At 38.7% G+C, this 26,878-nt stretch overlaps 1 protein-coding gene across 3 annotated transcripts in view; it reads left to right on the forward strand.

Annotated features, from left to right (window-relative positions):
* Positions 1 to 20,238, forward strand: part of ATIC (5-aminoimidazole-4-carboxamide ribonucleotide formyltransferase/IMP cyclohydrolase) — a 30,606-nt gene extending 10,368 nt beyond the window's left edge. For all 3 annotated transcript variants that reach the window (XM_012532420.3, XM_033428109.1, XM_033428099.2), the window contains 9 exons: positions 4,976 to 5,101; positions 5,942 to 6,049; positions 6,878 to 6,963; positions 7,972 to 8,061; positions 10,589 to 10,717; positions 16,179 to 16,271; positions 17,444 to 17,626; positions 19,526 to 19,681; positions 20,007 to 20,238. In XM_012532420.3, the coding sequence (XP_012387874.2) occupies positions 4,976 to 5,101; positions 5,942 to 6,049; positions 6,878 to 6,963; positions 7,972 to 8,061; positions 10,589 to 10,717; positions 16,179 to 16,271; positions 17,444 to 17,626; positions 19,526 to 19,681; positions 20,007 to 20,126 (1,091 nt within the window). In that variant the 3' untranslated portion in view covers positions 20,127 to 20,238. The remainder of the gene's footprint in view (positions 1 to 4,975; positions 5,102 to 5,941; positions 6,050 to 6,877; positions 6,964 to 7,971; positions 8,062 to 10,588; positions 10,718 to 16,178; positions 16,272 to 17,443; positions 17,627 to 19,525; positions 19,682 to 20,006) is intronic.
* The last annotated feature ends 6,640 nt before the right edge of the window (positions 20,239 to 26,878 follow it).

Here is a 26,878-nt window from a genome sequence, read left to right on the forward strand (position 1 = left end):
GATCTTGCTGTGATTTATGTCAAAGAGTGTTCTTCCTATGTTTTCCTCTAAGAGTTTAATAGTGTCTGGTCTTACATTTAGGTCTTGAATCCATTTTGAGTTTATTTTTGTGTATGGTGTTAGGGAGTGTTCTAATTTCATTCTTTTACATGTAGCTGTCCAGTTTTCCCAGCAACACTTATTGAAGAGACTGTCTTTTCTCCATCATATATCCTTGCCTTCTTTGTCTTAGATTAGTTGACCATAGGTGCGTGGGTTTATGGCTGGGCTTTCTATCCTGTTCCATTGGTCTATATTTCTGTTTTTGTGCCAGTACCGTATTGTCTTGATTACTGTAGCTTTGTAGTATAGTCCAGAGTCAGGGAGTCTGATTCCTCCAGCTCTGTTTTTTTCCTTCAGGAATGCTTTGGCTATTTGGGGTTTTTTTGTGTCTCCATACAAATTTTAAGATTTGTTTGTTCTAGTTCTGTAAAAAATGCCAGTGGTAGTTTTGTAGGGATTGCATTGAATCTGTAGATTGCTTTGGGTACTATAGTCATTTTCACAATATTGATTCTTCCAATCCAAGAACATGGTATATCTCTCCCTCTGTTGGTATCATCTTTAATTTCTTTCATCAGTGTCTTATAGTTTTCTGCATACAGGTCTTTTGTCTCCCTAGGTAGGTTTATTCCTAGGTATTTTATTCTTTTTGTTGCAGTGGTAAATGGGAGTGTTTCCTTAATTTCTCTTTCAGATTTTTCATCATTAGTGTGTAGGAATGCAAGAGATTTCTGTGCGTTAATTTTATATCCTGCCACTTTACCACATTCATTGATGAGCTCTAGTAGTTTTCTGGTGGCATCTTTAGGATTCTCTATACGTAGTTTTATGTTATCTAGAAACAGTGACAGTTTTACTACTTCTTTTCCAATTTGTGTGCCTTTTATTTCTTTTTCTTTTGTGATTGCCATAGCTAGGACTTCCAAAACTATGTTGAATAATAGTGGCGAGAGTGGATATCCTTGTCTTGTTCCTGATCTTAGAGGAAATGCTTTCAGTTTTTCACCATTGAGAATGATGTTTGCTGTGGGTTTGTCGTATATGGCTTTTATTATGTTGAGGTAGGTTCCCTCTATGCCCACCTTCTGGAGAGTTTTTATTATAAATGGGTGTTGAAATTTGTCAAAAGCTCTTTCTGCATCTGTTGAGATGATCATACGGTTTTTATTCTTCAATTTGTTAATATGGTGTATCACATTGATTGATTTGCATATATTGAAGAAATGCATCCCTGGGATAAATCCCACTTGATCATGGTGTATGATCCTTTTAATGTGTTGTTGGATTCTGTTTGCTAGTATTTTGCTGAGGATTTTTGCATCTATATTCATCAATGTTATTTGGTCTGTAGTTTTCTTTTTCTGTAGTATCTTTGTCTGGTTTTGGTATCAGGGTGATGATGGATGGTGGTGAGTTTGGGAGTGTTCCTTCTTCCACAATTTTTTGGAAGAGTTTGAGAAGGATGGGTGTTAGCTCGTCTCTAAATGTTTGATAGAATTCACCTGTGAAGCCATCTGGTCTTGGACTTTTATTTGTTGGAAGAGTTTTAATCACAGTTTCAATTTCATTACTTGTGATTGGTGGGTTCATATTTTCTATTTCTTCCTGGCTCAGTCTTGGAAGGTTATATCTTTCTAAGAATTTGTCCATTTCTTCCAGGTTGTCCATTTTATTGGCATAGAGTTGCTTCTGGTAGTCTCTTAGGATGCTTTGTATTTCTGCAGTGTCTGTTGTCACTTCTTTTTCATTTCTAATTTTATTGATTTGCGTCCTCTCCCTCTTTTTCTTGATGAGTCTGGCTAATGGTTAATCAATTTTGTTTATCTTCTCAAAGAACCAGCGTTTTTTGTTTTATGTCATATTACCTTATTTATAACATTCACTGGTATGTTTGTAGAATACAGATTTTTTAAAATGCAAAAAAACCCAAAAAGAACCAGCATTTAGTTTTATTGACCTTTGCTCTTGTTTTCTTTGTTTCTATTTCATTTATTTCTCTGATCTTTATGATTTCTTTCCTTCTACTAACTTTGGGTTTTATTTGTTCTTCTTTCTCTAGTTCCTTTAGGTGTTAGGTTACATTGTTTGAGATTTTTGTTGTTTCTTGAAGTAGGCTTGTATTGCTCTAAACTTCCCTCTTAGAAATGCTTTTGCTGCATCCCATAGGTTTTGGATCGTTCGTGTTTTCGTTGTAATTTGTCTCTAGGTGTTCTTTGATTTCCTCTTTGATTTCTTCAGTGATCTCTTGGCTATTTAGTAATGTATTGTTTAGCCTCCATGTGTTTGTGTTTTTACGTTTTTTCCCCCTGTAATTGATTTCTAATCTCATAGCTTTGTGGTCAGAAAAGATGCTTGATGTGTTTTCAGTTTTCTTAAATTTACTGAGTCTTGATTTGTGACCCAAGATGTGATCTATCCTGGAGAATGTTCCGTGTGCACTTGAGAAAAAAGTGTATTCTGTTGTTTTTGGATGGAATGTCCTGTAAACATCAATTAAGTCCATCTTGTTTAATGTGTCATTAAAGCTTGCGTTTCCTTATTTATTTTCATTTTGGATGATCTGTCCATTGGTGAAAGTAGGTGTTAAGGTCCCCTACTATTATTGTGTTACTGTCGATTTCCCTTTTTATGGCTGTTAGCATTTGCCTTATGTATTGAGGTGCTCCTGTGTTGGATGCATAAATATTTACAATTGTTACATCTTCTTCTTGGATTGATCCCTTGATCATTATGTAGTGTCCTTCTTTGTCTCTTGTAATAGTCTTTATTTAAAAGTCTATTTTGTCTGATATGAGAGTTGCTACTCCATCTTTCTTTTGATTTCCATTTGCATAGAATGTCTTTTTCCATCCCCTCACTTTCAGTCTGTATGTGTCCCTAGGTCTGAAGTGGGTCTCTTGTAGACAGCATATATGTGGGTCTCATTCAGCGAGCCTGTGTCTTTTGGTTGGAGCATTTAATCCATTCACATTTAAGGTAATTATCGATATGTATGTTCCTATGACCTTTTTCTTGTTTGGGTTTGTTTTTATAGGTCCTTTTCTTTTGTGTTTCCTGCTTAGAGAAGTTCCTTTAGCACTTGTTGAAGAACTGGTTTGGTGGTGCTGAGTTGTCTTAGCTTTTGCTTGTTTGTAAAGCTTTTGATTTCTCCGTCAAATCTGAATGAGATCCTTGCTGGGTAGAGTATTCTTGGTTGTAGGTTCTTCCCTTTCATCACTTTAAGTATATCATGCAACTGCCTTCTGGCTTGTAGAGTTTCTGCTGAGAAATCAGCTGTTAACCTTATGGGAGTTCCCTTGTATGTTATTTGTCTTTTTTCCCTGTTGCTTTCAATAATTTTTCTTTGTCTTTAATTTTTATCAATTTGATAACTATGTGTCTCGGTGTGTTTCTCCTTGGGTTTATCCTGCCTGGGACTCTCTGCGCTTCCTGGACTTGGGTGGCTATTGCCTTTCCCATGTTAGGGAAGTTTTCGACTATAATCTCTTCAGGTATTCTCTCGGGTCCTTTCTCTCTCTCTTCTCCTTCTGGAACCCCTATAATGCGAATTTTGTTGCGTTTAATGTTGTCCCAGAGGTCTCTTAGGCTGTCTTCATTTCTTTTCATTCTTCTTTCTTTATTCCGTGATCGTGAATTCCACCATTTGGTTTTTCAGGTCAGTTATCTGTTCCTCTGCCTCAGTTATTCTGCTATTGATTCCTTCTAGTGTATTTTTCATTTCAGTTATTGTATTGTTCATCTGTGTTTGTTTGTTCTTTAATTCTTCTGGGTCTTTGTTAAGCATTTCTTGCGTCTTCTCGATCTTTGCCTCCATTCTTTTTCCAAGGTCCTGGATCATCTTCACGATCATTATTCTGAATTCTTTTTCTGGAAGGTTGCCTATCTCCGCTTCATTTAGTTGTTTTTCTGGGGTTTGATGTTGTTCCTTCATCTGGTACAAGTCCTCTGACTTTTCATTTTGTCTGTCTTTCTGTGAATGTGGTTTTTGTTCCACCGGCTGCAGAAGTGTAGTTCCTCTTGCTTCTGCTGTCTGCCCTCTTGGATGAGGCTATCTAAGCGGGTTGTCGATGACAGTAATTTGGGAGGGACTGTTTTATTCACTGATAGTATCCCAAGTTCCTAGAACAGTGCTTAACATTGTAGTAGGCACTCAATAGATGTTTGGCAAGGGTTTGCTTTTAAAAGTATGTGCTATCCAAAATAACACAAAGGAAATGAAATTATAAAGTTGTTTTTAATTAGTGGCCCACTAGTTTTGTGTGTGCACTGAACTTCTTATAAATGTTTATTCACAAGATTTTGGCTTTTAAAAATCCTGCCACTGTTAAGAGAATAGGCAGTGAAAAAGTTGTAGTCTCCTTTTTAACTGCATTTCAACTTTAGACTGAGTGTACCGAGTCTGGTATAAAAGAAGAGAAACCCAACACACGCTTTTCCCTCCATCTCTCCCACCCACTAAACTCTTGCTTTAGTTTGTAACATTATTTGTTAAACTGACAGGACTTACAATTTAAATTTTATACTATAAATTGTACAGTAAAGTTGCCACAGTTGTTTGATCTTATTTCTGTACTGAAGTGGATCCCTGATGACCACTAGTCTAGTCGTACTTTTTTCCTGTTCCTGAATTCTTTGTTGATTTATTTATGGATTGGCTGGCTTTGGTCCACCAGTGGTGTGTGCACACGTATGTGTTCATGCACCTCTGTGGTGTGTGTGTGTTTGTTGAGATGGGCTCAGACTCGGGTGCTTTATTCAGTTTCAGCAAGTTCTTGTATGTTCGTGTATATCTGTTTGCCTCTTCGTTATACTTTATTTGCAACATATTTGTGCAATCTTTATATATGTGTTTTTAAAATTTTTCTAGGAAATGTACACATATCTGATCTTATTGACCTGGCTTGTTAATGTGTATTTATATTTTTATATGTAGTTTTGAATGGAGCCCCTGGATTTATCAACTTGTGTGATGCTTTGAATGCCTGGCAGCTGGTGAAGGAACTCAAAGAAGCTTTAGGCATTCCAGCCGCTGCCTCTTTCAAACATGTCAGCCCGGCAGGTAAAGCACTGCCCTCTGGGATTCTCTGGAACTGTTCAAAATACACTTTTTAAAAAATTTTTGGAAGTTTGACAAGACTCAAAAGCGAATATAGATACTCTGTGAAGTCCGAAACCACTTTTGTTAATAACAGTATCAGTGTAGTAACTGGATAAAATCTGATAACAATACCATGCGCACATGTCTTTTACATATATATAATATGTAACACTATTATGAGATAGGAAGGTCAGATAATAGTTGTATTTGTAGTGGAAACATGTTTTAGAAAATAAAAGTGATGGTGCTGAATGCAGTATGACTAAACCAAACATTTTTCCACATGGTTGAGAAGTTAACTGAGTGGAGACACAAGTTGTTCTTACGGCACTCTAACTTTTTATGGCCATTGTATGAGAGACCTTTGTTCTTCTGTGTTTAAGGCAGCTGTACAGCTTAGTTATTTGTGTCACCTACTGACAATTCAACACATAATTAGTTCTCAGATAGTTTTGGGATATGAAAACAATGGGAGTGGCAGAGAAATAAACGGTGTGTGATATCAAGCAGGACAGAGAGTCAGCAATGAATTAAAGTAGCTTCATACACGCCTAGTGTTGGCAGACTCAAGACAGTGGCTCTGTTTTCAGAGGCTGGAGAAGAGATTCCCCCCGCCTCACCCTCCCCTGCAGTTATATTTTTGGCATTTAATTATCTGGCCAAACAGGTTTTTGTTTAATTTGGCCCAAGCACTAGAAATTATGCTGTATAGACTAGATGATGTTTAGAAAAATGTCCTGATTTAGGAATTAATAAGTAGTCACTTGAGATTTTTGGTTTATTTATGGTTTTCTATACCAGGCGCTGCTGTTGGAGTTCCACTCAGTGAAGATGAAGCTAAAGTCTGCATGGTGTATGATATGTACGAAACGCTCACACCCATATCCACTGCATATGCAAGAGCAAGAGGTCAGAAGAATAATAGCGCTTTTTCTGTTGTTTTTTTTTTGAGAGGAAAAGCAATATTTTATCTTAAAGTAGTAATATCCTTTGTTTCGTTATAGGATTTCAAATTACCTTAATCTGTTTTTCATTAATACTTCAGAATGACTATATGAGAGCCTTGGAATAAATTTGTTTATAAAAGTGTGTGTTAGTTTTAGTATTTAATGTAATAAAGGGAAGCACAATTGGAATTTGGTGCGTGAAGTTTCAGATTAGGCTATTGAATGTATTTGTATTGCTAAATTTAAGTTGTATGGTTATTTAAGTACACTGAATTTTGTTAAAGTTATATTTTATATAATTCACAAGTATCTAATGCATGAGCTTAATAACCTGTGAATATTATTGTAAAATTAATGGGAGATTATTGAGACACTTTCTCATGGTTTACTTTCTACCACAGGGGTTGGCAAAGTGTGGCTCATTGGCTAAATCCAGCCCACCACCTAGCTTTGTAAATATAGTCTGGTTGGAATAGGGCCACATAGTATTGTCGGTGGCTGATTGCTAACCACAGTCTTGGAGGTGGAACAGGGTCACGTGGCCGCAAAGCTTAAAAAATATTTACTATCAGGCCCTTTACAGAAAAAGTTTGCTGAATGTTGCTCTAGGAGGTAAAATGAAAGAATATTTCTTATTGATTATTTCAGTTAAATGACTTATTAATCTATTGTTTAAATCTTAGTGAAGTTAGATTTTATATGATTACATTGGGGTTTGTTGAACATTACCTTTTTCTGTATAAGGATGGATAATCTGTGATAAATACTGCGTTTTAATTTTTATTTACAGGGGCTGATAGGATGTCTTCCTTTGGTGATTTTGTTGCATTATCTGATATTTGTGATGTCCCTACTGCCAAAATTATCTCTAGAGAGGTTAGTGGACATTCTGTATCTTGTCCCATGCATAACTAAGTAGAGCTTAATTTGTTCATAGTGTTTATTGAAACCATAACTTGTAATATTGGTATTTGGCTATTGTGATCAAGTTTTATGTATTTAATTCTTTAAAATTTTCTAGTAGTCATTGTCTTAATGCCAGAGTTACTGTTTCTGAAGAATAGAGGATGCTATCTTGGATGGTGACGTAATAGTGAACGTGGCTGTAAACTTTCATTCGGTCTGTAATGAAAGAGACTGTATAGTGAGGGGAATTATAAACTACTCTAAAAAACTAACCCCCATCAATTGAGTACCAAACAGGCATTCCGGAAAGGTGGGGGTGGGGCTGGGGAGATAGAGAAGAAGATGAAGGAGATCAGATGCCTCGGAGGGAAACAAACAGTTAGCAGTTAAGGCTAACAGGGCCTGTGACTTGACAGTATTTAGTTGCTTTAGGGATCCTTACCATCACCCCTGCCATCCCCAGCTGCCGTGGAGCTGGTGTGCTGCATTACAGGTTACAGCACGAGGCTTTGGGGTGTGATCTATGACTTTCGTATCTTTATGATGTGTTAAATCTGATTTCCTCTGACCTCTTTTCTTGCTGTTGAGGAGCCTGCCTTGCCTCGGGTCATTTAGCCAGGTTTTGGCAGAGCCAGAATTAGAAGAACATTCTCTTTCTAGTACAAAACCTCCCTGTGAACAGAAGAGTAAAAAATCATTTTTCTTCCTAAGATACGTGTATTACAGCGAATCACTCATATATTCTTGGTTAAAATTGAAACAGACAACCAGAAGGACAGCCAATGAGATAAGATCAGCTGTAGAAAGTTGTATTCTAACATAGACTTACCTTTTCCAAGTATAGTATTTGTATTATCTGGTGGAGGCAGAAACCAGAAACTGCTACTGCATTATTTACGACAGATAATTATCTCTAGATTGTTTAAGAGGTGTTCTCTAATTTTTTAAAATAGAAATTAATATTTAATACACATATAGGTATCTGATGGTATTATTGCCCCGGGATATGAAGATGAAGCTTTGAAATTACTTTCTAAGAAGAAAAATGGGAACTACTGTGTTCTTCAGGTTAGTGCAATTCACGTTTGAAACAGTAATTTGCTCTTCTCTTTTCTCTCTTTTTCCCCATATTTAATCTTTCCTTTATACTGGCACCCTTCTAATTTATCCTTTTTTACTATGGTTTTTTTATCCTTAACCCTGCAAATTTTTTCTTCCTATTAATTTTTTGGGTTTAAGATCAAGATAGCTTTCCCGCCCTTACTTTTCATTTCTTTAAAAATAATATATTTAATGTGGTTTCCTATTCAAAAGGTATTGAAGGTTATTTGATGAAGTCTCCTCATCCTTCCCTTCTGCCGCTCTGTTACCTTTTTTAAAAGTAATAGTCTCAATTTCTTGCTCACCTTTCCTGAAATATGTAGTCTATACACATTCAGCAAATATTTGCATTTGCATTTCTTCTTTTTCTCCCCACTGACACAAATGCACACTGCTTCATCATCTTGGGAGTTTGTCCCGTATCTGTGTGTCTTATCTAGCCAGTCACCAGTCTTTAGCTATTACACATACCCTGCAGTGAAATAAGCTACAGGGAAAGTCCTGAGAATAAAATTAGGACTGGGTTGCAGACTGTCTGTATTGGTGACTTTGATAGATGCTGCTCATTTTAAGGTTGTACAACCAATTTTATGTCTTAATGGGAATGTGTAAGGGTGCCTGTTTCCTAACACCTTTGCTAGCATCAAGTTTTTAAACATTTTTATCTTAGCAGTTAGATAGATGAAAATGGCATCTCATTGCAGTTTTAGTTTCTCATTGTGTGTGGGTGAACATCTTTTCACATTTAAGTGTTTTTACTTCCCTTTTATGAACTGTCTGCCCATGTTCTTTGCCTGTCTTTCTAATAGATTGTTGAGTTTTTTTCCTTACTGATTTTTACAAGCTCTTATACATTAGGGAAATTAGCCCATAGTCTGATCATAAATGGATAAAGCAAAAAGTTATTTGAATTGAAAGTTAAAATTCATAATACTGTTTTTCAGAAGGTATTAATGTAAAAAAAAATTTGTGGAATCCAAATTCCATATATTGAAAGTTACTGTTCTTCACTTTAAGAAACCAATAATTACATGGTTCACCATAGACTCCATGTCAGCTTTTCAAGGAAAGAAAACAAAAATACCACATTAAATGTAATACTTTTTAAAAAGCTACTTGACAGAAGTAGCTTTTTTAAAAGGTACTTAATCATTCAGTTAGCTGCCACTGTATTTTCACTCTTAACTGCTTTTTGTTGTTGTTGTCATTAAGAGTAGTAAGTACTTCTGGCTATTAGCAGTTACTTGTAGCATCCTGAAGAATGTTTTCCAAATCCTGAGCCTGACCCTGATCATGACCTCTTTAGCACCGGACAGTATCATGTTTCAGGGTGTCAAAAGAACACCAGGGCTTCCTCAATATTCTGTTTATTTGAGAGGTTTTTTTATGACATCAGTTAATAGGCGGGCACATCTCAGTTTTAGAAATTTTATAATATAAAGGGAAAAGGACCATTTTAGAATTCAGGAAAATGCAGATTAAGCAGAATTAGTATGAGGTCTTGCTTATAAGTTACAGATATCAGTGCTTTCTAAATCAAAGATCATCCAAAGGTTAAATGAAGAAATACTGTCAAATTTGGAAAAATGTCTAAGGAGAGAGTGGTCTTATGCAGGTTATTCCCATGTCTTACTATCATTTCAGTTAAAAATTTGGGAGAGGAAGAAAGCAATGAATGACATATTCCTTTTCAAATAACAAAGACACAGACTACAAATGCTGTTCTCTCTCTTTTAACTTTTGTTTTGTTTTAGTTTTGGCTGTGTTGGGTCTTCCTTGCTGCATGTGTGCATTCTCTAGTTGCGGCGAGCGGGGGCTACTCTTTGTTGCCGTGCGTGGGCTTCTCATTGCGTTGGCTTTTCTTGTTGCAAAGCATGGCCTCTAGGCACGCGGGCTTCCATAGTTGTGGCTCGCGGCCTCTAGAGCGCAGGCTCAGTAGTTGTGGCGCACGGGCTTCGTTGCTCCGCGGCATGTGGAAACTTCCCGGACTAGAGCTTGAACCCTTGTCCCCTGCATTGGCAGGCGGATTCTTAACCACTGTGCCACCCGGGAAGCCCACTCTTTTAACTTTTAATCTAAGTCTTAAGTATTTGTAATAGATTCTTAGAAAAAAATTAGAGGTTAGTTTTTGTGCCACTGCCTATTTGTTAGCATATCTGTTTTAGTTTTTTTTTTTTTTAAGAAAAAACCATATGTATAGTGCTTTCAGTTACTGAAACCAGAAATGCTCTGTTGGAACCATTGGTTCTAATGTTTGGTGTAAGTTACAAAACCCTATAAGATTATAAAACCTATAAAAAATTTTGGAGCAAAATATTGGTGCCTGACCATTCTATTACACCCATCCTGAAATGATCTTGTTCCTGCCTAAGTTAGAAAAAATGCATATAGCCTTGCTTATAATGAAATATCTTGAACATAAATTAAGTGAAAAATTTTGAGGGATGTAGACGTATTTTTTACTCTTTTAACTCCTTAACTTTGTTTTATTTAGATGGACCAGTCTTACAGTCCAGATGAAAACGAAGTTCGAACTCTCTTTGGTCTGCGTTTAAGCCAGAAGAGAAATAATAGTGTCATCAACAGGTCATTATTTAGCAACATTGTTACCAAGAATAAAGATGTAAGTCTGAAAATATCTGAACTGAATACTAGTAATTCAGTAGATCTGTTTTTTGTTTGTTTGTTGGTTTGTTTGTGGTACGCGGGTCTCTCACTGTGGCGGCCTCTCCCGTTGCGGAGCACAGGCTCCGGACATGCAGGCTCAGCCGCTCCACGGCATGTGGGATCCTCCCAGACTGGGGCAGGAACCCGTGTCCCCTGCATCGGCAGGCAGACTGTCAACCACTGTGCCACCAGGGAAGCCCAGTAGATCTGTTTTTAATATTTATATGCTTATGCATTTATTAAGGCCCATATTTAAAACTGGTCGATATGCAAAGAGCTAGCTCATCTCTGAGTTGTCAAGTAAGTTTGAGAACTCAAAAACTGAACAGAAGGCCATATTAGAAACTTCTGTGCATATGTATATATGTAGTTATTTACCTTCAATACTACATATATGGGATCATGTCTTTTATAAATCTGTTCTGTAACTTACCTTTTTTTCTATGCACTGAGCTACAAATGTGTTTATATATCAAGAAAGATAGATCCACATCTTCATCTGAAAGGCCATGTGGCAATCCACGTACTATGATGGATATTTAAGTTGTTTCCATTTTCAGTGATGTGATGGGTGTTTTCACATAGTCACGATTTTGCTATTGTCCTGTTGTCATCTTTTAGAAGGACGTATTCCTAGGATAAAAATGGTTTTCTTTTTGTATTTACATGTATTATATCAATTAATATGCACAGCTCCCTCTGGGCGGGGTGTGACTACTGTCAACTCTATTGTAAAGATTACAAAATTCTGACAGAGAGGACAGTTAAGACATTTGCCCAAGGTTATACTATAAGGAAATGGATGAACTAGTAGTACTTGTTTTTCTGAAATGCCTTAATTGGGCCTTCAGTTTTAAAGGATATTTTTGCTGGGTCTAATGTTGGCTGTACTTTCCTTTCAGTACTTCAGATGTGTAACTGACTTCTTTGTTTTCTGGTCTTACCTGCTGGTGTGGCTGGTGTTTTTGATTGCATGCTGGGCATTGGATATTGATGAAATAAAAATTCATATTTTAAGGCAAGGCAAGAAAAATTTAAACATGAAACTTTTTCTTTGGCCTCCTCCTTCCCCTCTAGCGTGCACTGTGCATCTGCATTATGCGTTAACCAGGCTTCCCCAGTGGCAGAAATACCTGCTCAACCATAAAGCTCAATTTTTCTTCTTCTGGTGCCAGCCACGTAACTCCTTAGAAGATAACATTCCTTTCTCAATCCTGTGAGGGGGTCACGATGAGCCACCACTCTGCCTTGTGTATGCAGACATCTTTGGTGAACTTTATGTACAATGCCAATATATCAGTTCCCTTAAAGAAAGTGATTGGTACAGAGCACACTGGTCAGACAACGTGGGGAGATTCTGGGCTGCACCTAGTGGAAGTTCTTAGCTTAAACACTTATGACCTTATTAATATTACTAGCTATTTTATTTCTATTCTGCCTATTTTACAAGATTATTGTTTCTTCCAAATATGTGACTGAGCGTTTGATAAAAATAACGATGACTAGGGGAGTTGAAATGATTGACCAAATACATCTTTCTATAAGATCAGTGATTATAATAGTGTAACTATAGATATGGGAAGAAGCAACAAGAGGGAACCATTTCCTGGACCATAATAGACTAGTAAATCAGGTGGTCCAGAGGCTTTTGGTTACTGCCAAGAGGGCCTAGTCCAGTAATGGCACATCGAGTCCAGTAATGGCACATCGAGTGGTTTATCAGCGAAATCCTTGCCTGAACTGAATGACCATTCCTAGCACCATGGGACAAATTAGTCACAAAATGCCTCCCAAACTTTGGTTGAAATTAAGACCAAAAGGGAGGGGATCATAAAATAAAGAATGTCACCTACCATCCAGTTTTGCAAGAATCAAGTCTTTAGCCACTGCAGTCACTGAAAGGAATTCAGGGTGAGGTACTTACTGTGCTCTGGGAAAACTGATAAAACTGGCCCTCAGATAGTTATATATTTTCAGGAGATTTTGTGAACCCAGTTTCTTGTATCTTCCCGTACTTAGGAAAGCACTTAAAACCATGAACTAGGATGTCTGTTCCTCGAGAATAGCAGTAACCTTCTGCCGAGAAGTGTGATTGATTGCACGTGCCCCTTCATCGAAATCACGTATATCCTGGCCACCCCCCTTACCTGTTTGGAACAGTTCTCAGATCTTTCTGAGAGACTGTCTCCTGGGTTCCTCAGGTTGCCTCAAATAAAATTTTCCATATCTTTTGTAGGTTGACTATTTGATCAGTTTTTTGGTCTGCAATATGAAAGAACCATATAGATATTTTGAGGGTCTGGATGGTGTTTTTTTCCCTTCATAGAGTTGACTTAATGCGGGGCTTAGCTCATTTACCTCTTAGTTACTGCCTTGCAACTTGGAAAATGCCTTGAGGGGAAAAGCATCATCACATTCATTTCTTCCAGCTTCCTTTATCTCTGGGGTCTTTGCCTCTTGCCTCTCAGTACTTGATATTTTATGAGCTCTGTATTCAGGTTTTCTATTTGTTCTTAGAAAAGGATTAGTCTCTTAAGAAGTCATTTTGTAACAAGTGGACGAGTTGGCTATTGTTTCCCGGTCTGAATCCTGCGACTTTAAGTAGAATGCTGAAAATAGGCTTTAAAATCTTTATCAGGATAGTTCTGTTAATAAACATATAGTGATTAAGACATGATCTTTGTTGGTTTACTGGTTATTCTTTCATTTTTATCTTTGAAACTTAATGGTGCCCTGAAGTGAAGGAACATGTAGGAATCATATATAGAAAGATCTTTCAGTCCTTTGGAATCCACTCCTTTGGTCAAGGCCCTGAGGTACTGGGGTAGCAATGTTTTTAAGCAGCTCACAGTAAAATGAGACTCTTTTTTTTTTTAACTTTATTAATCTGGCTGGTTAATGTATTTTTTAAAATACCAAAAGGGTACTGAGCTAGATTCCGTGGTACCCATGCTGACAACTGTGTCTACCTATTGAGACTCTTACTTTTGTAAGTTTTCCTTGTAGTTTTATAGGTATTGGACTGATTACTTTAGTAGCACTTGATAGGTTTTGTGCCTCTGGCTGTGCTAGCTTGGATATTTTTACAAGGGTTTGATTTTAATCTTTTATCTACATTCTTTTGTACTTGTTCATATGTATTTTTAATGGAAATTTGGAAACCTAACTAAGGATGAGAATGATGGTATTATCCTCCTTTATATTCCCCTCCCTTCTTTTAAAACAGGTTTTTATTAATATTCCAGCCTCAAAATCATCAGATTATACTATTAGGTCTAGAATGGTTTCAGTCCTGAGGAAGCCGGAGAAGTGTAATGAGTGTGTGTTAAGTATTAACAAACATGCTTGAATTTTTCTGTCTTCTCCCATTTTTCTTGAATAATGGTTCAATTTGTTTTAACTATATGTGCCATGTTTATTACACTGGATTCTCTCACTCCCACCCCTTGACATGTCTCATAGTCCTTGATCCTAACTCGGAATACTAGGGTTATATTTGAAGGTAGGCAGCTAAGAAGGCTGGCTTTTGTTATTAATCTTTCTTAGAACCAAAGGAATAAAATGTATAGTTGGCAAAGAGCAAATACAGATAGAAAAGGATATGCTATCAATACATCAATAGTACCTTAGTATAATAAATTCTTAAAAAATTCTAACAGTGGTTTTTAAGCTTTTAATTTTGAGTTTAAAAAGTAAAAATTATAGATACACATGCAGTTTTAAGAGTTCCCATGTATCTTTTACTCCATTTCCCCTAATGGACAGTGTCTTGCAAAACTATTAATACAGCATCACAACCTTGATAATTGACATTAATGCAGTCAAGACACAGAACATGCCCCTCACTGCAAGGAGGCTTCTGTTGCCTTTTATAGCCACACTCACTTCTCTCCTGCCTCTGCCTCCTCTGTAACCTTGGGCAACTACTAATCTGTTCCCCTTTCTGTAACTTTCATTCATTGTACATTCATGAACAGGTTTTTGTATGAACATAGTTTTCATTTCTCTGTTCTAAAGACACAGGAGTGTATTTGCTGGCTGGCATCATAGTTGCATATTTAGTTTAAGAAACTGCCAGACTGTTTTCCAAAGAGGCTGCATCATTTTATATGTTACACCAGCAACATATGCACGATCCCAGTTTACTCTGCATCCTTACCAGGTTTCGGTGTTGTCGCTTTCTTATTAGATAGGTGTGTAGCAATACCTCATAATTTTAATTTGCCTTCCCTAATGCCTAGTGATGGACATTTTTTCATGTGTTTATTTGCCAGCTGTATATCCTTTTTCTTCAAATGTCTCTTCATGTCTTTTGCGCATTTTCTAATTATGTTTTTATTCTTGTAGCTGAATTTTGAGAGGTCTTTATATATTGTGAATACTAGTTCTTTGTTGGATATGTGGTTTGCAAAATATTTTCTCATGGTCTGTAACTTGTCTTTTTATCCTCTTAATACAGGATCTTTTCTAAGAGCAGAAGCTTTAGTTTTGATGAAGTCTGACTTAACAGTTTTTCAGTTAGATAATTTATCAATTAGCTGTGCTTATATTTTTTGTCCGCTTAGCGTACCAACATAGATCATTATTATTCTTTTCAATTTGTATTTGCTCTTTATATTAAAGATAGTGACATTTTTGGTTATAGTAGTTGTTTCATTCTGTTTGAACCGGTAGTACATAATACATTTTTGAATACTTTCTATGTAGAATATTCTAGGCAAACCAAAAAATGATCCTAATTTGTTTTTTCCTGAGCAGTCTTGGCTGTATGTGCATCACAGTTATTTGTAGTGTCTGTGAAAATTACTCTCAGTGTTTTTTTGTTTTGTTTCGTTTTGCGGTACGCGGGCCTCTCACTGTTGTGGCCTCTCCCGTTGCGGATCACAGGCTCCGGATGCGCAGACTTAGCGGCCATGGCTCACAGGCCCAGCCGCTCTGCGGCATGTGGGTTCTCCCCAGACGGGGGCACAAACCCATGTCCCCTGCATCGGCAGGCAGACTCTCAACCACTGCGCCACCAGGGAATGTTTTTTTTTTTTTTAACATAAATTTTATCACATCTCCAGTTATTCGGTGCTACTGTGATAGAGAAAATACTGTTTGGCAGTTTTGGAGTGGTTATGGTATTTCATATCTAGTGTGATACGTAAAGAGGCTTAAGCCAAAGTTTGTTGCAAAATGGCATCAATCTGAGTTTGTGACGTATTAGGCGTCGCACAGAGTTCCATGACAAATACGTTAAATATGATTCTTTCAGTAAAACATGATAGTGTCTCCTATGAACAGTTAATTTCACTCCCTCATTTGAGGGATAGAACTATATATTACAGGTCTGTTATAAGGGACACATAAGATGCTAAAAGTTAAATGAAGGTTTAAAAAAAAAAAACCCCATTTACCATTCTGTGTTTTTTTAGTTGCCGGAATCTGCGCTCAGAGACCTCACTGTGGCCACCATTGCTGTCAAGTATACTCAGTCTAACTCCGTGTGCTATGCCAGGGACGGGCAGGTAACCAAGCTGTCAGACTCACCTTGGGAGGACTGTTGTTTTGCAAGATGATGTTCAAAAATCCATCCGTCTTGGGAACTAGACTGCTTGAAAAGGAAAATTTGCCAAGTTTTTCTCTTCTCGGTTTGTCAGTATTTACTCAGTAATGAATACAAAGTATCTTTGGAACTAAGTGTTAAAATTGTTCTTATTGCTTCTTGCCTGGAACGAGTTGGCACGTTTTGGGTTAGGGGACAATGGTTGTTAGGGAACTAGTTTTTTTGCTCCCCTCATCCCTATCGGTAGCATTTCCAGTGAAGAGGGAGTAGAACATACTGCCACCCACTAGCCCATCGTTTTGCAGCATAAAGGGTATTTTTATTTATACTTTAACGTTATTTTACCAAGAATCTGTAGACTAAGAGTTAACATGATGAAAAATCTGGTTTACTGAGGCATAATTTATATACAGTAAAATTCACCCTTTTTAAGTATAGAGTTTGACCAGTTTGCACAGATTATGTATTGTTTGACCGTGACCACTACCACAGTCAAAATATTGAACATCTTTTACTGTCTGATGTTAAGCTAGGTATTTAACTTTTCCTAGTTAAAAGCCATAGGATGCAGGACTGAGCTGGCTCATCACTGGGCCTCTCCTAGCTCTAGGATAAACCTGGTTTTGCTGTGGCTTTAGCACTGTTTCTTCTCATAGTGTCTTGAGCTCCTCTCTAGCCATTTGTTAAATTATTTGGCCCATAAGTAGGAGGGGAGGATGGATGTTAATTGGCATGTGACCTGGAAGACCCTTTCAAATTCGGAATTTAGCTGATTGCCTACTGTTGCAAGATTGCTAATCTGTAATACCAAAAACCTGGGAGACTGTGGCTGCTTGTCTGATAAGTTCCAGCAAGACCACGCTTCACTACTGATGTCCAGGAGCTCTAGAAACTTCCAGATATTAATTAATAACCATACCTCAAATTTCACTGAAGAGGTAAAACATATAAATCATAGTTAAAACATGTTACAATTAACCTTTTTAATGACTTTAAAGTTATTTGTATTTCTCTTATTTCAGCCTGATTTTCTTTTCCCCCCACAAAATTGATGGATTTGGGGGAATATGCACAAAAGATCCATTGAGAAGCGTGTTGGTATTCATTTTAACGTCTGTGTTCTTCGTTCTTCAGGTTATTGGCATTGGAGCTGGACAGCAGTCTCGGATACACTGCACACGCCTTGCCGGGGATAAGGCAAACTATTGGTGGCTTAGACATCACCCACAAGTGCTTTCCATGAAGTTTAAAACTGGAGTGAAGAGAGCAGAAATCTCCAACGCCATCGATCAGTATGTTACTGGAACCATCGGAGAGGTAAGGGCTGTCGTTGAGTGTGGGTGGAGTGTATCCTTTCTGTGTAACAGACTATCTTCATCACTACAAAGATAAAAGATATTTTTCTTGAAGTTCTGTATTATCTAAATTTGCTAATCTAAACTTCTTCTGTCTCATTTACCTTTCTTAGGCGTTCTTTATCCCTTTCTGACACTACGGATCATATGTCTTTTTAGATTATAACCACTGGTTTAGTTTTGTATGTTTGTACCTCCCCTGTTGATTGTAAGCTTTTTTTTTCCTATAAATTTATTCATTTTTGGTTGCGTTGGGTCTTCATTGCTGCGCGTGGGCTTTCTCTAGTTGTGACAGGCAGGGGCTGCTCTTCATTGAGGTGTGCAGGCTTCTCATTGCAGTGGCTTCTCTTGTTGCAGTGTGTGGGCTCTAGGTGCACAGGCTTCAGTAGTTGTAGCATGCAGGCTCACTAGTTGTTGGTGCATGGGCTTAGTTGCTCCGCGGCATGTGGGATCTTCCTGGACCAGGGCTCGAACCCGTGTCCCCTGCATTGGCAGGCGGATTTGTAACCACTGCGCCACCAGGGAAGTCCCTATAAGCTTTTTTTTTTTTTTTAAAGATTTATTTGTTTGTTTATTTATTTGGCTGTGTCGGGTCTTAGTTGCAGCATGCAGGCTTCTCTCTAGCTGTGGCACGTGGACTCTCTAGGTGTGGTGTGCGGGCTCTAGAGTGCGCAGGCTCAGTACTTGTGGCATGCGAGCTTAGTTGCCCTGTGGCATGTGGGTTCTTAGTTCCCTGACCAGGGATCGAAGCCGCATCCCCTGCATTGTAAGGCGGATTCTTAACTACTGGACCACGAGGGAAGTCCCTGATTATAAGTTTTGATGACAGGGGCTGTTTTTCACCCATCTTGGGTGTCTGTCACAGTGCCAGTCATGATGCTTACTATGTGATAGGTGTGTATTTAACATTGCATACAAATTACTTGATAGCAGGTAACAAATGTCCCTCTACATTTTCTACAAGCTCCATTAACAACTCAGTGTACTTATGTTATATTTCATGTTCTTTAATGTTTTCTACTTTGAAGCAGGTATATGGGAGCATTAAAATTGCAAGTATTAGGTAGCCTGCTAAAAGAATAGGATTTAGCCCAGTTTCTGGAAATAGAAATGCTTAACAGGTACTGGATGCAAAACACAAAGAGAAGCTTAGTAATCAAAAACTCAGTGGTCTTCTGAGGGGGCGAGTCAGCTCCACTGGGCTGTCCATTCAGGGATAGGAATCCATGACATGATCAACAGGTGTCGTTGCAGAGTGTGCTTTGTAACCAGGAAATGCTTCAAATAGCTTTTTTAAAAAATTACTTTAATATTTGCTTTTTCTGCTTGATTATTACACAACAAATTGTGCTGTAAGTCCTGGAAGAGAACTTATATATGTGAATAAGAATAAAAGTATGTTGTTTAAGCCTTTTGGTTTAAACCCTAAATAGAAGTACTTTTTAAAAATGAACACTGTTGAGTCATGTTCTGGTTGGTCTATTAGACTGACTCTGTACTTAAGACTAATTATTGTAGAAATGTACTTCTAGAAATTATCTGTTTCCTTGCTTGCTTTGATACAGGGATATAAAGCAGTAGATTTAACTTAGAGATTAAAGAACAAAATATATTTGGAATAAACTGGCTTGTAAATGGTACAGTCTTTATTTGGTACACTTAAGATTAATTTTCTTCCTTAATGAAATGTTATACAACATCAAAAAAAGGTTCTAGAAATATGGACTTGAATATAAATGAGTCATTATTTATAATTAAGTCCTAGGAAAAATGCCCAAGTGTTTTTCTGGCATTCTGATTTGTATCAGATAGTACTGAAGATGGTGTAAAACCTGTCTTTCCCCTCTGCCCCCACTCTTAGGGTGAAGATTTGATCAAGTGGAAGGCACTGTTTGAGCAGGTCCCCGAGTTATTAACCGAGGCAGAGAAGAGGGAATGGGTTGACAAACTTACTGAAGTTTCCATCAGCTCTGATGCCTTCTTTCCTTTCCGGGACAATGTAGACAGAGCTAAAAGGGTAAGTATGGAATTGGTGTGTGTATGGATTTGGTCATTATGCAGCAACCATTTCAGAGATGCTGCTTCTGATTTTTCAGTTCTGTGAGTTATATTACATATCCAGGCTATGATGATGTGACATATCAGTAACACCTAGAGTATTATTTTGACTTCTCCTTTTGTTGTATGGACAACCCAAATCCCGTTATTTTGCCTCTTGACCGAATAAGTCTGCAGCGTGAATCGTTGTTAGCTTGCACTTGTTACTGGGTGTGAGGGGTTGATTCTGGACGTGTTTTGGCACGAGGCTGTGTTTTGAGAGTCCGTCTCTGTCTCCCCCTCAGAGTGGCGTGGCCTACATCGCTGCCCCTTCCGGTTCCACTGCTGACAAAGTTGTGATCGAGGCTTGCGATGAGCTGGGAATAATCCTCGCTCACACGAATCTCCGGCTCTTCCATCACTGACTTCTTCACGCATTATTTTATACCCTGCCTATGTGTAGGTGAAAAATCACATATGGAATTTTGAAAATAACCTTTTTTAAAAAATAAAGCGTTAAATTTTAATAATCTTGGAGCCATTGTGTCTGGTAGTTGTATTTAATTTGTCTTAGTTATAGGCTCTTTAGTTTGACAAACATTACACATGGTTATTTGTAAGAAATACAGGAGCATCCCTGCCTCCTGGGGCTCAGCTCATCCCAAAATGTTACCTGTGTGAATATCTGTAAATCATTAGGTAAACCAAGGAAACTGAGCAGCCACCATAGCAGGTGGCACAGGCATCTTAAAGTCCCACTAGTTTACTCATAGGGGATTCTGCTCATGAGTTTCCTTTAATCATAGTTCTAAAGAGTGTGGTGACTACCTTCTAAACAAACAGCAGATTGTAACCCGTGGACTAGAAACTTAGGGGGGATTAAAGCTTCTGTTGGCCCGACATTAGGATACTGCCAGTACTTCCTTTTTCCTGTGTTAAGTGAAATGTTTCCCATAATTTAAACCAGTCCTTGATGTCTCCTCTGGAGCTACCTAAAAAATGTATTCAATGTTTGGTGCTCAGAAATGGACCTGGTATTCTCCCAGGTTTACTACCAGAAGTAGGGCACAGTGGATGGCAGTGCCTTCCTACATCAGGACATAATTGTGCGTTTATGTGCCCTGCCCATGTGGTCCTGATTGTTCACATATTCCACCGAAGGCCAACTGAAACGTTTTGTCATCTTTCACCTTAAAAGTTGAGTCCTGCCCTCTTCCCATGTCCTTAACCCACTTTCCCTAAATTAAAAGACTTCTGACGGGTTTTTTTAAGGTTATCCTTCTAGTCATTAATATATTGACTAATCTTCCGGCCCTTGTATAGTTAGTACCCTCCCACACTGAAGACAAGGCTGACTTGTGTGACCAACAAAATACTTTAGGAAAGATGTGTGACTGCTGAGGCTAGGCTGTAAAAGGCATTACAACTTCAGCCTTAGTTTCTTGGAGTTAGCCAGTGCCATGCTGTAGGTACCTTTAAGCAGCCCTGCTGAAGGAGAAACTATCTTGCCAACACTACCTGCCCACCATGTGCATGACCTGCCTTGGAAGTGGAGCTCCAGTCTCAAGGCGACATCTTGCTGCCACCTCTTGAGAGACCTGAGCCAGAACTGCTCAAAGGAGCTTCTCATGAATTCCTGGTACACAGAAACAGATTATGTATTGCTTTAAGCCATAAAGTTTTGGGGTGCTTTGTTAGGTAGCAATAAACAGCTGATACATATTTTGGCTTATAACTTGTTAAGTGTGCATTCTATCTCCCCTTGACCAAAGGTTAACACTGAGGGTATAATCATTGGAAGAATTGTTTTTCCATTTAACACTGTATGGTTTGAATACGTTTACATAAATATTTTAAAGAATGGCACTACAAACTATCTCAATTAGATATAAATACTCATGTCCAGATTTATCAAAAAAATTCATTCGCTAATCACTGTTTTACATGTGCAGAAAAGAGGACCGTGTGACAGCTGAAATTCCACCCACCGTTACTGCCCAGATATGCAGGCACAATATTAATTTTTAAAGACTCAAAATGCTTTTTTCTAAAAATATTTTTAAATTTTATTTATCTTATTTATTTATTTTTGGCTGCATTGGGTCCTAGTTGCTGCATGCGGGCTTTCTCTAGTTGTGGTGAGCGGGGGCTACTCTTTCTTGCAGTGTGCGGGCTTCTCATTGCAGTGACTTGTCTTGTGGAGTATGAGCTCTACGTGCGTGGACTTCAGTAGTTGTGGCTCGTGGGCTCAGTAGTTGTGACTCGCAGGCTCTAGAGCGCAGGCTCAGTGGTTGTGGTGCATGGGATCAGTAGTTGTGGCTCGCAGGCTCTAGAGCACAGGCTCAGTGGTTGTGGTGCATGGGCTCGGTAGTTGTGACTCACAGGCTCTAGAGCGTGGGCTCAGTAGTTGTGGTGCATGGGCTCAGTAGTTATGACTCGCAGGCTCTAGAGCGCAGGCTCAATAGTTGTGGTGTATGGGCTCAGTAGTTGTGGCTCGCAGGCTCTAGAACACAGGCTCAGTAGTTGTGGCGCACGGGCTTAGTTGCCCCACAGCATGTGGGATCCTCCCAGACCAGGGCTCGAACCCCTGTCCCCTGCATTGGCAGGTGGATCCTTAACCACTGTGCCACCAGGGAATTCCCTCAAAATGCTCTTTAGAGTATTTCCTTTTAATACTTTCTGAGGTAATTTTTAAATTTTGGACCTCAGACATAAAGAATTGGAATAATCGTAGTCCGTAGTTCATGACAGACTGGTCTATGTGTATATTTTTAGTAATGTAATAGTAATGTGACCTCACTCTCCCAAAACAGAAGCTAGAATCTGAGCAGTAACTTATTCTAAACATTTGGTGCCCCCAACTTCCCTACCCCATCCCATCTTAGGGTCTCCTCCAGGAAAATCTCATCCTGTATCCCATCTTCATCTTTGCATCTTTATGCATCTAAAAACTAGAGACCTTCGCCTACCTATCCAAAGACTGTGAAGATTTTTCTCTTATGTTTTCCTTTAGGCAATTATAGTTTTCACTCTTACAGTTAGGTCTTTTATCTATTCCAGTGTTAAAGTGATGCATGGGTCAAGTTTCATTTCTTTCCATACATTTATCCAGTTGTTCTAACATCGTTTGTTGGGACAACTCTTCCTGTTGGATTGCCTTGTTGCCTCAACCATATTTGTGTGTCATTTCTGGACTCTCTTCTGTTCTACTGTTACATTTGTCCTAATACCAACACCACACTGTCTTGATTATTGTAGCTTAATAGTAAATTTTGAAATTGGGTAGTGTGAGTCCTTCATAATAGTCTTTTTAAAGATTTCTTGGCTATTCCAGCTCCTTGGCATTTCTATGTAAATTTTAGAATCAACTAGTCCATTTTTGCAAAAAAGCCTCTTGAGATTTTAATTGGAATTGCATTGAATCTGTAGATCAGTTTGTGGAGAATTGATGTTGATCCCCTTTGAAGGTTGAGCCCCTCTGGTTTCCACCAGTTTTTGGTTGCCTTCCAGGGGCTTTAAATAGATTTTTTAATATTTTCGTCAAGTGTTCCTAATTATCTGCAGGAGGAGTAGTCCAATATAATCTACTCTGCCATTAAGAAAATAAAAAAACACCAATAAATATCATAGGATATTTTCTAATAATTGCTTTAGTTTCTTAAATAATTTTTTCACTTCTAAGTCAGTTCTAGCAAGGTATATTTTTCCCCCTAGGAATTTGACCATTTTTTCTAAGTTTTCAAAATTGTTAGTATGTAGTTATAAGTAGTTTCCTCATTTCTTAAAAGGTCTTTATTATGGATATTTTGGGATAAACACAAGAAAAGTAAAATTCTATGTATCTATCATCCAACTATAATAGCTTATGACTACTTTAGTTTTATCTGTTTCTCCACTTCTCATGCCTCAACACAGATTATTTTGAAGCAAAGTCTATAGATATTTCATCTGTAAATATTTCAATCAGTTAATCTAAAAGTAACAAAAAAATTTTTTAATGAATATTCTTACACTTTAAAATGCATGACTATATCTATCAACTGAAAGGGCCAAGAAGTGTGACACCCCAGTGGCAATGAGCGTACCTAATGCTAAGATCTTGGTTTCTAATACCATTATCTAATAAAAGGATCCAGGACTCCTTGGAGAAATGGGTTACTCTAGACTGAGCAGAAAACCCATAACAAAACATCTGGATCAGTAAAGAGTGATTTGAATTGGGGGAGCGTCTGGGGCCCAGGAAGAAAAGCATGAGCCCTCACTCATTTGTAAATAGTCCACCAAGGGCACCCTGAACCCATCCTGTTGACTCCAGAGGCACCTTCTTTCTGAAGCCCAGTCCTTCGTCCCTTCCTGAGAGCACAAGTCCCTGCAGGTTTTTAAGCTCCCAGTGCCTTCCATTCTTGGACACTCTTAAAGCTCACTTTTGCTAAACACTGTGACAGGCACAGATTTATTTTAAAAAATAAATTGTAATAAACCATGCCTATGGAAAGTGCTTAAAGCATCTACAGTTTGAAGAATCTTTTTTTTTGGTCCATGCCACGCGGCTTGCCAGATATTAGTTCCCTGAGCAGGGACTGAACCCAGCTCTCGATAGTGAAAGCACCGAATCCTAACCACTGGACAACCAGGGAATTCCCACGAATAATTTTTAAATAAACATATATCACCACCAACCGGGTAAAGAAAAAGGATTTTGCCAGCAGCTCCCCTGCCATGTCCCCCCATACCTGTTCTTGATTATGGCCCCCTCTTTCCTTCTAGGAAACCACGTTTGGGCTGTTCATGATCATCTCTCCCTTGTTTTGCCACTCACCAGTTTGTTGATCTTGGGCACATGCCTTAACCTCTTGGAATTTGTTTTCTCATCTATAAAATGGAGATTCATTTGCTCCCAAAGAGGCTGAATAGCTCCTGGTTAAAAGCACACAACCCAGGGCCAGTTTGTCAGGTTCAGGTTCCAGCTCTGCTACTAACAAACTGTGTGATGGTAGGTGATTCACTTAGCCTTTCCTCACTTTCTACTTATAAACCGATGTTGCAGTACCTACCTCTTCACGTTGCTCTGAGGAGTAAATGAAACAAAATATTTACCACCACCTCAGACATGATAAATACTGCTCATTAAAAAAAAATGCTGCTTATTATTTTCATAATGCTTTTGTGTATATGGGGCATGGAAGGTAGTGGAAGATGATACTGTGTGGAAGTTGGATTTTGCCTTAGTTTTTGAATAGGTAGCCAGAAAGTTTGAGTTCCTTCAATCTTTTTTTTGTGTGTGTGGGCTGTGCCGGGTCTTAGTTGAGGCTGCATGCGGGATCTGGTTGCCCGATGAGAGATCAAACCCAGGCCCCCAGGCCCCCTGCATCGAGAGCTCGTGGTCTTACCCACTGGACCACCAGGGAAGTCTCTCTTCAATCTTTCATCTACTCTGTTTTCCCAGACCGCTTCTTACTGCTACCGAATTGGTCAACTAGACCCGTCCCAGGGTCCTAGCCCGGGCCGGGACCCCTCGTCTCGGCCAGGGAGGTTCTTTTTCCTATTTTTTCCATTTTTGCCAATAGCAAAACCGATGTTGAGACTGGAACAGCACAAACTTTATTTAATGGTCAAAGAATGGAAAAGCAGGAACCTAGTTCACAAGTCAACTTCCTAACCCAGTTAGAGCAGAGACACCAAATATATAGGAGGGTCAAGGTAAAAGGGAGGGAATTGGAAAGAGGGGAAGGAATATCCACGAGTTATCTGAGAATAGGGGCGTGGTTTGGACCTGCAGACTGATGCAACACTCCTTTTCAGTCTTTGTATGGGCTTTTACAGTTGCTGTCACGGCGCTGGTGGGTGTGTCACTTAGCATGCTAATGTATTACAAGGAGCATAGAATGAGGCTCAAAGTGTACTGGAAGTCAGATCTTCCACCATCTTGGGTCTAGTTGATTCTAACCAGTTCTTGTTTTTTTCTCTTTGCAGTTTCCTCCTGAAACTTAGATAAGAGTAACTGGTTTCCATTCGAGGGAGGGGCAGGGGTGTGATGCTGGGGCAACAGCCTTGGTAACATTACCAGGAAGCAAAAGGATATTGAGGTCTTTTGTAACTAAAGTGCCATTTTTTTCAGTTGAAATAAAATACACATATAAAATGGAAGTCAGTGATTTTTTAGTATATTCACAAACTTGTAGAGCCGTCACCACTGTTTAGTTCCAGAACATTTCCATCACCCCAAAAAGAAGCCACATTCTGATTAGCAGTTATTGTCTATTCTTCTCTCCCTCTGGTAACCATTAATCTACTTTCTGTCTCTATTGGTTTGCCTATTCTGGACATTGTGTATAAATGGAACCATACATTACGTGACCTTCTGTACCTGACTTCTTTCCCTTAGTGTGTTTTCAAGGTTCATGGTGTAGCATGTATGAATACTTGATTCCTTTTTATGATCAAATAATATTCCATTGTATGAACAGACCACATGTTGTTTATTCATTCATCAGCTGATGGACATTTGGGTTGTTTCCACTTTTTGGCTGTTAACAAAAAATGGTGCTGTGAACATTTGTGTACAAGTTTTTATGTGAGCATATGTTTTCAGTTCTCTTGGGTATATACCTAGGAGTGGAATTGCTGGGTCATATGGTAACTCAATGGTTAACTTTTTGTGGAACCACCAAACTGTTTTCCACAGCAGCTGCACTATTTTACTTTTCCACCAGCAGTGTATGAAAGGGTTCCAGTTTCTCCACCAAAGTGGCATGTTCGGCGCTTGGCTCGGCATCTTACAACTAATGCTGAATTTTACGGATCAGCAGGTTTCACTGTACAGTCCTGACCAGCAACCTCCTGGCAGTGGCAAGGTTTCCTTCTGGAACGCAATGGTGGTTTCTGAGGTACCGTGATGCAAAGAGCTCCCTGGGAGCATCCTGGGCCTGCAGTGTATTTTCCGTAAGGGCATTCTGCTGGGGGATGGGCTGCCTGCAGGGTGGGTGATTCCAGCCCTAGCCAGCACTGGGTGCTGACAATCACCCCATGCTGGCCACCTCCAAGCAAAGCTAATAACTTCAAGCCTTTGGAGGCTCCACACAAGAGCCATTAATAGGATAAATCTGGCTCCTCAGATCGTTAGAACTTTTACGTCTCTAAAGAGGAATTTAAGGAAATGTAAAACATGCTTTAATAT

The sequence above is a fragment of the Orcinus orca genome, chromosome 7 (genome assembly GCF_937001465.1).
Source record: "Orcinus orca chromosome 7, mOrcOrc1.1, whole genome shotgun sequence".
Lineage (NCBI taxonomy): Eukaryota > Metazoa > Chordata > Mammalia > Artiodactyla > Delphinidae > Orcinus > Orcinus orca.